The sequence below is a fragment of the Pagrus major genome, chromosome 19 (genome assembly GCF_040436345.1).
Source record: "Pagrus major chromosome 19, Pma_NU_1.0".
NCBI classification, from domain to species: domain Eukaryota; kingdom Metazoa; phylum Chordata; class Actinopteri; order Spariformes; family Sparidae; genus Pagrus; species Pagrus major.
Genome location: NC_133233.1, coordinates 12,810,982 through 12,819,211, shown reverse-complemented (window position 1 = coordinate 12,819,211; position 8,230 = coordinate 12,810,982). Strand labels below are relative to the sequence as shown.

The following is an 8,230-nucleotide window of genomic DNA, read 5'->3' as shown; positions in this document are numbered from 1 at the left end:
AGCAGTACAATAGAATAATGGAGAGTACATAACAGTCGTATATATATACAAGCTTAAGCAACATTTTGATCCATATGAAATCAATAAATCTGCATGCTTCTTAATAAACATTCCAAGAAAAATTTGTTAGGATACAATCACTATGAAAGAGATGAGGAGACATCCATGAATCCATGCACACCCTCATCGCGCTTTTGTCTAAAACTGTTCAAACAGCTTCCCGTGCCAGACAGCACAGTTTTTTGGGAAGATGTTACGTACACACAACTAGCTAATTTCCTTGTGGGATAAAAAATCCATGCACGCTATTTTGCAGCTCAGCCTTAATGTATGCTCGTCCTACTTCTTTAAATGTTCTGCCATCAAGAACCAGGACGAAACCAGGCTGGCCTGGGTTGACAACTGATGCTAAAACCACACCTGCAAATGGAAAGGAAGAGATTACTGTTTAGAGTGCAAAGTAAAATCACATCAGATCACAGCAAGTTGTCAGATCAAACGCTCTCTAAAAATACACAATGAAACATACTGTCTTATCATTAAAGATTCCTGCGAGTTTGTAGCCTAGCTGGTATATAGTATCGTACATGTACATGTCATACATTGTGCATGCACACCACACGGTATTCTCACCATCATCCTCTGACTCTCCATTTGGTCTGGGGATGAACATCGGCTCTGATGGCCAGCAGTTGTCCTCACTCCAGTAAACCCTTTCCTTGGTTTCTGTGTCCAACTTTGCAACCTACAGTAACCAAATAGATTGGGGGAAAAAAATTAAGAAATGTTTAAACTTAGTCTGTACAAACAGGTCATAACAAAGCATTAAGGGTCCCATGTTGTAGAAAGTGAGACATCTTAGGTGTTATATAAACACTCTGAGGGTATCATAATGCTCAGTCAATGGAGAAATGCTGATACCCTCATTCAGAAACTGTACTTTTTAATGCAGTGCCAAGACTTCTGTAAGGTTGTTATGTCCCAACTATATAGTCACCGCCCTCTGCCATTCCCCAGCACAGCCTTGGTTGCAAAAACCCCAAATGAGTTGATGCAAAACATGATAGGTGCTGCCTGCTCAGGCCTGTCAGAGCTGGCCAATCAGAGCAGACTGAGCTTTTCAGAAAAGGGGCCTTAAGGAGACAGGAACGCTCAGATGAGGGTGAATAGAGGTCCAGCAGCAATGGACAGTGTGAGAAAAACAAATGAGTAAGGCATGTAAAGAGCTTATCTTGTAGATGTCAATTGCCCGTGCAGTAATTTCAGTAATCTGCACACTATATACTTGGAATAGAGTTATGACGTTGTAAAACAGTCTTGTCAGTCAGCTGTGGTAATTCAGGAACTGGTGCCACCTCTTTTCTTAGTATTAGGTTGGCTGGCTTTAGTCGAAGTGTTGGGTCAGCTCATTAGGTAATCAAGGAATTTTTTATCAGAAGGATCCCAGTGCTTCCCAGTACCACTTAGAGTTGTCAATCAATATAAGATGCACTTCTTTGAAAAGAAAAAAACCCACACAGGAACAGGGATAACATGCAGACTCCACACTTTGCTAAATTTAATCATCAAATGACTGCAGTTTTACTTTTTCAGCACATTTGATCACATTACAGTCATATTTATGTTCCTCATTGGTGCGGCTGAAAGGAGAAGTATAATAAGTGGTGGGTGACATTATTGTGTATGTAAGCATGTATGAAAAACAATATTTTAGCTCCTATAGCAAATGTCTGGGCTCAAAATAAGGTCAGGGTGTCCCCTCAAGCAGGATCTACTTCAAACTTAATTTGTTGTTGAGGAAATAAACAATAAACATGCTCTAGGCCAGGCGTAAATGTGCAAGGTCTCATCTTCCTAAAGGATATCCTAGCAATAACTTTCCTCAGCATGATGTTTACCTTTTCCTTTTGCTCATCCTGCCTTTTATTCACATGGGTATAAAACTGCGTAAAGCGCACATCCAAACACCATTAAAAATTTCAAAGCTCTCTTATGTTGTCGGGATTCTGTGTCAAGTGGAAATAAATAACAATATCTAATTGTTTAAACCAAGATGTTTCCTTTTTCCTTCCTCTTTGCCAGCACTTCTGGACCGGATGCCGTGAGATGCAAAGGAAGCTCTCTTTCTTTCTTTTTAAGTAAGAGAGCTTTGTCGCTCAATACTTTGAAGCTTCACTTAACTTATTGCTTCTTTGAATTGTTTCCGATCCCTTAATGTATAAGTGTACCCAATGGAAAGGATGTGTGGGTGTTAGAGCCAGAGCCATACAATGGATTGTTGGTGCAATTAGTGATTCAGACATTAACAAAGTGTCCTTCTGTTTTGCCAACTGGTAATTCTCAGTTCTGCAATTTGCTTCCTACCTCCGTAAAAAACAATGCAACCAGGAACATCTGTTTCCCAATAGCCCTGCATCTGAACGATCTGTTCTTCAACAGTCTGCACGTTTCGGGTCTCTCTTGGCTAATAACCATAATGAGACTGTAAGAAATCACAGGACGGATGTTTCCACTAATTCTCTTTTGCAAAAGCCAGATTTAAAACAATAGGTAATCTTACCAGCTTTGACAGTGCAGAGTCCTCCACACTGCTCCCGTAGACAAACCGGTGCCTCTTGCCGTTGAAGTCATAATTTATTCTGGGTAGTTCAAAACCTGATGGACATTAAAAAAAAAGACAGGTTTTGTGTGTGCACAAACAAATCAATTACTCTTAAAGGTGCAATATGTAAGAATTTTGGTTGAAAACAGTCAAAACTCAACTAAAATTAATGACAGCATGTGAAGAACTAACAGTTTTGATATAATGATATCCATGTATTGTATTGCGCATCATGTTAGCATGCTAACCAGCTAGCCACAACCTGTCCCGGTCCAAATATCCTGTACTAGAAGTGTAAACACCTGTACTTCTCTGGTGCTCCGAGCTCCCAGTCCATACTGCTGGCTGCATGGCTGACTGAGCTAACTAGTTAACGACACCTATAGTTGGCTGCAGTTAGCGTTTAACCTTAATATGCTACCTCCTATTTGTTTTGAGTATGAATATCCACTTTATACATCCGTGAACGTAGCTACTTTTAGCTTCTTAGCTAAGTTAGCCAGGCAGCTAGCTGGACTTCCAAGGGAGTGTTGAAATTTACACCACTTGCACAAGAGCTTTGGACCAGTGGGAGAGAGAGGTTTTCAGGCCTGTGGCTAGCTGGTTAGCATGCTATCTTCAGTAGATATCTCTTCCTGTTTGAGTGGCATTGGTTTTACCTTCACAGAGCACCTCTGCCTGGCACATTAGTTTGCCTTCTTTCTCTTTCACAGCACTGGCTGTTGTGTATTTGAGTTTCACCAGGTCCTCTCCAACAGCAATGCCCTACAGACAAAAAGGAAATATTAAGCATTGAAGGGAACATCTTCTCGAATTTCAAGGAGAATAAATTCATAAAAAAAAAAAAATCCTACCTTGTCTGAGTGGATGGGAAGTGCAAATCTTTTGTAGCCTGGTTTAGAGTAGGCATCATCCTGGGTGTTTTCATTCAACTTGCTCATGAAGAACATATCATAGAGGCTGTTATCCTTGTAGGCGATGACATCGAAGACCACGTGACCGTCATCCTCGAAAGCGTTCACGTGATGGTAGACGACCATTGCTCCAGTGTAGTACTTTGTCTCGACCTCTTTGCCCGTCTTTCTGTCGATCAGGTGGATCAGAGTCTGTTGAAGAAATAAAGCATTAAGAAAGACAGCACAGTGTGATGCCAGAAGAAGAAATTAAAATCTACAGTCCATCACATTGGTAGACTCAGAAACAGAAACAGACAGCAGTGACCCCTCACATTTTCATCAGGGCAGAATTTCAGGCAGCTCGCCCAGTTGACCCCCCTCATGTATGCAGTGGCCATCTTGAGGATGTCCAGTTTCAAAGGCTGCTCGATGAAGATGAAGTAGTTGTCAGTCATGCCGAAGCTGTGATAGTAGCTGGGTGTGAGCAGCGAGCGGCAGGGAATGGAGCAGACCACCTCCACGTTCTTCAGCACAGGCACATTCTTGCCTTTGTCTGAAGGTTTAAAGAAAATAACAACACAAGACATCAGTTAAAGAAAAGAAACACTTATTTTGTCAAAGCATTTTATTAATTTGTGGTAAATATAAAGAAAATGCATTTAATGGTTCAGTTAATCATTAATACAGGGCACTCTGTCCCTCTATAAAAACTTAGACTATTTAAAACCTAAAGGGTATGCAACATGTGTCAGTGTCTGAAAAGTATACTGTTATGAAGATGCATTTATATATTTCTATTCACATTCACAGAAGGAACCAATGGCAACAGGCACATTTTATCATGGCCCAGCTGTGGTTCACCTACATTTGCATAATCCTGTGCTGTGTTTTTTTACAAAGTACAGCTGATTGGAGAAGAGAGCTCTCAGGGGGCAAAGTAGAGCAGGTCATGGGGTTTATACCTTTCTCTGCAACAGCAGGGACTTTGAACAGCAGGTATTTCGTCTTGCCCTTCTCTGCAATTGAAGTTCCCATGTTGTAGGCATTGCCTTCTTTGTCATAGTGTGGATGGGATGAAGCCAAGTTTACCGGCAGGTACTTCAAGTAGTCCACCTGTGTGAAACAATTCAGCAACTCATGAGTTCTAAAATGAAAATGTTTCATTTGGATGTGTGTCAATAGGATCACTGGCGAGTGATCAAGATCGGCAGAAGACGTTACCTTGTCCTGAGTTTCGAGGGTCACAGGATCAATTTTGCGGATGTAGTTGGTTTCAGAGGTGGCAAAATAGTCGTTTCCATATTTCATGAAATTGCTTGCCCCGTTGTCAGTGAAGTCAGGCACCGTGTGGTTGAGAAAGGTTATAGCCCTAAGAAGAAGACAGTTTTAGGAATAATATAGACACAAACAACATGACTTACTCACAGTCAGAGTCCCCTAGAAATGTGTGGGTCATTTGTAAAGCCACAGCAGTCAGGAAGGTAAACAGCAGGGGGGGTAGTCCATCACAAAAGACTGATTATGCTAATACTAGAACACCTAGAGAAACTTGTTGAAAAGTTAATTGACTAACATTTTTTTTGTGTAAAGAACTGTTTTGCAAATACTGCAACTCTAAGTTTGCTAAGTGAATCTAAGTGAATCTAAGTGATTAAATAAGAGGAATAAAATAATTATAAATAACATATAATATATAATATGAAAGAGCTGGTCTGAATAAAATGAAGAGCGTGCTTACTTGACAATGAAGTTCTTGCTCGGGTCTGGGTATGCCATTGTCCCCATTTCCGACACCACTATCCTGTTTGCAGCCATGTTAGCTTTATAGGTGTCACTTCTGAGAAATCTGCTCCTGTGGATCACTTCACCTGTAAAGAAAAATAAAACCATTTAAATTTCTTTAAATTTCTATGTGTATAAGTTGTCTTTTAGCATGCTCTGTTCACTGACACTGTAACAGACCTAATGTTATAGTAACAGTCAGTTTCTTTATTTTTGTGAGAAAAGGTAGAAGTTAGAAATACAAAACCAACCGTCTTTAAAGTTGAAGCTGTGCATGATGGCCATCCCATCGAACCAGTGGTCGTAGCTGGTGTCCCCCACTGAAAAGATGCCGGGGCCATTACGCAGCAGTGTGCCTTGCAGCCAGCTAGGAATATTCCCTATGTGAGAAGAAACATAGAAAACCATAAAACATTCAGCTATGTTATCAAGTCAGTGCATTTCTTGTTCAATCAATAGTAAAAACTCGACCTACCTTTTACATCTGCCTTAGAGGGCTCTGGCCTCTCCTCTGCGTTCTTGGAAAAGTCCATGGCTATGGTTGCAGACTGAGTTGTGAGGAACAAGCAGAAGGTGTCTGAATAAATACTGCAGGCCGACAACAGTGGAAACCACTCCCCTTATAGTTCTTCTGTTTCTTAGAGAAGGAAGGGGGAGGGTCACAGAGTAGTTAGTATCTTATCTCTCATATTAACATATCTCTCTGTTCACAGAGGTGACTGTTCCCTGTGAAGATTTCATTGAAATTATGCAGCTCAGCTCAATTCAGAGAAAAAGGTTCAACTTTGACAGTCGTAATTTGAGTCATCTGCTGACTGATAATTTCTTAAAGATTGCGAGGTTACTTGGCAATTTAATTTATTCAGGAGATGAAAACTGACTTTTCACCAAAATCACGTTTTGTGTGAGCCATTTTACAAAAAATAGGATCAGCCTCGCCCTGTTCAGCTAAACTACGCTCCAAATCTGTCATAATTTGTAGCAAACAAAAGACAGAATGTGTGGTTTATCAAACTGGTCATGGTTTGCTGAAACCTTTTGTCTTGCCCTGGAAAAGTGCAGAGCTTCTACCAGTCTCCATGAATCTCCTTGTACATGGCAACAGAAAAAATATGTTCCATCTCATAACAAACCACATCTGTAATACATGCTGGTCTGATTTTAGGGGCTACATGGGTTTACTTCACCAACTGTACTTTCTCCTGTTAGTTTTGTTTTAGTTTAGATACCATTGCTTTTATTGTGGCCCTTGTCTGTTGGTTGGGATCTCATAGAATTATTTTGTTTTTTTCTTTAATATCTTAGTTTTCATATGTAAATTTGTGCTTGGAAAATATGGTTAAGAAACATGATTACCCTTTTTGAATAATAATAATAATAATAATAATAATAATCACTTTATTTAGTTACACTTTTCAAAAATAAGTTAGAATGCTTTACAGGTTGTTGGATTTGATGCAACTGGACAGAGAACCTAAGTGAGAAGTGAGAAGTTTGCTTGAGGGGTCTGGAGCTATGATAATGGATTCTGATTTATCTGCGTTTAGCTGAAGAAAGTTTTGAGAGAGCCAGTTTCTTACATCTGTAAGACAGGATTGTATGGTCACCAATTGTGCTATGTTGTTGGAATCAGATGAGAAATTAATCTGGGAGTCATCTGCATAAAAGTGAAACTATTGTTCCCTTTAAAAGATCTGACCTAGATGTAGCATATAACTGGAGAATAATAATGTGCCAATGACTCGGCCTTGAGGTACACCACAAGAAAAATGGGAGGTGGAAGATCTAAAATCACCAATGGTCACACAGAACTTTCTATGAGCTCAAAAGGTATTAAAAAAAACAATCTAAAACGGTACCCATTGTGCCAACCCAGCATGTAAGACACTGATTGCTGTGAAGGCATGCCCAGGCATTCATCACTCAGGCCTACAGGACATAATCCCCCTCGGTGCATAAGCCCCACCTGAAAGTTTCTGGAATGCAAATATTCTCTGCATTATGCCATGAATAGCGGGGTATCGAGTTTTTGTATAATTGTATATTACACATACATTGTCAAATTAATGTCTTGGATTTTTTTACAAAATAGTTTGAACTACTTTTGCTTTGTGTTTACTACTTCCTGCACCTTTGGCTTCTCTGACTACATTTTATAATGTGCAATTCACTTTTATTGATGTGTATCAGTTTTGTTGAGTTGAATACTGCATAGATATTGTGTTGTTGAACAGCCTGGTAATACATAACGTGAAAAATTGTAACTGACCTGATCTGAGATCTTGAGTAATTTCTCTTATCTGCTTTGGTGATCGAGGTTTTAATGTTACTTTATAGACTTACATCACTGGATAGCATGCTAACCTAATTTAACCCTCTGCTTTATATCCTTCACTATCAAGTACAGGTGTTTTATTGTGCTGAATTATTTTTCTTGGAAAGATGTGGGATGTAAATGTAGCGGTGGCGGGGTAGAGTCTGTTTGTTTCCTAGAATAGCCAGCATAACCTTGACGTAAGTGTGCCTGTCCTGAGATGGCCAGAGGCAATTTGCAGGTCACGTCTCACCTCTTATCTTAAATCTAGTCAGTGCTGCTCTCATGGTTCAGTTTTCTTATCAACACCACACACGTTCCATCAAATCATCTTCAAGCATTGACAATAACAGCAGCACTTTTCAGAACTCAAATCTCCACCCACTCAACTATCAAGACATGACACTTGTGAGAATTTCACTAAACATTAATTTCTTCTATGTCATCAACAACTTGTTAAACAACAGATGCTCACCTTTTTATGATTACTGCAGTGGCATGTTTGTTCAAAGCCTGTCTGAGATTCTTTGAAATTAGTACTTGACTGTTGCAATGAGAACATTTCAGTCCCAGACATGTCCCTCTCAGGCTTGTTGAAAAGTTACTGCCCTGTCTTGTTCCACAATCAAAAGTTGT

General features: G+C 39.8%; 1 protein-coding gene across 1 annotated transcript; it reads right to left on the bottom strand.

Annotated features, from left to right (window-relative positions):
* On the bottom strand, window positions 1-5,813 carry bco1 (beta-carotene oxygenase 1). The gene is made up of 11 exons (XM_073488588.1): window positions 5,756-5,813; window positions 5,532-5,660; window positions 5,237-5,366; window positions 4,720-4,867; window positions 4,461-4,611; window positions 3,831-4,051; window positions 3,457-3,708; window positions 3,262-3,367; window positions 2,561-2,655; window positions 634-745; window positions 1-420 (listed from the first exon to the last, which is right to left on the bottom strand). Exons 1-11 carry the CDS (start codon window positions 5,811-5,813, stop codon window positions 272-274), a joined length of 1,551 nt encoding a protein of 516 aa, XP_073344689.1. The 3' UTR covers window positions 1-271.
* Between the last annotated feature and the right edge of the window lie 2,417 nt (window positions 5,814-8,230).

Coding starts and splice junctions, on each gene's coding strand:
- bco1 (XM_073488588.1), bottom strand. CDS start 5,813: ATGGACTTTTCCAAGAACGCAGAGGAGAGGCCAGAGCCCTCTAAGGCA. Junction 4,052..4,460: donor CCCTGCTGTTGCAGAGAAAG/GTATAAACCCCA, acceptor TTAAACCTTCAG/ACAAAGGCAAGAATGTGCCT. Junction 3,709..3,830: donor AATTCTGCCCTGATGAAAAT/GTGAGGGGTCAC, acceptor TTTCTTCAACAG/ACTCTGATCCACCTGATCGA.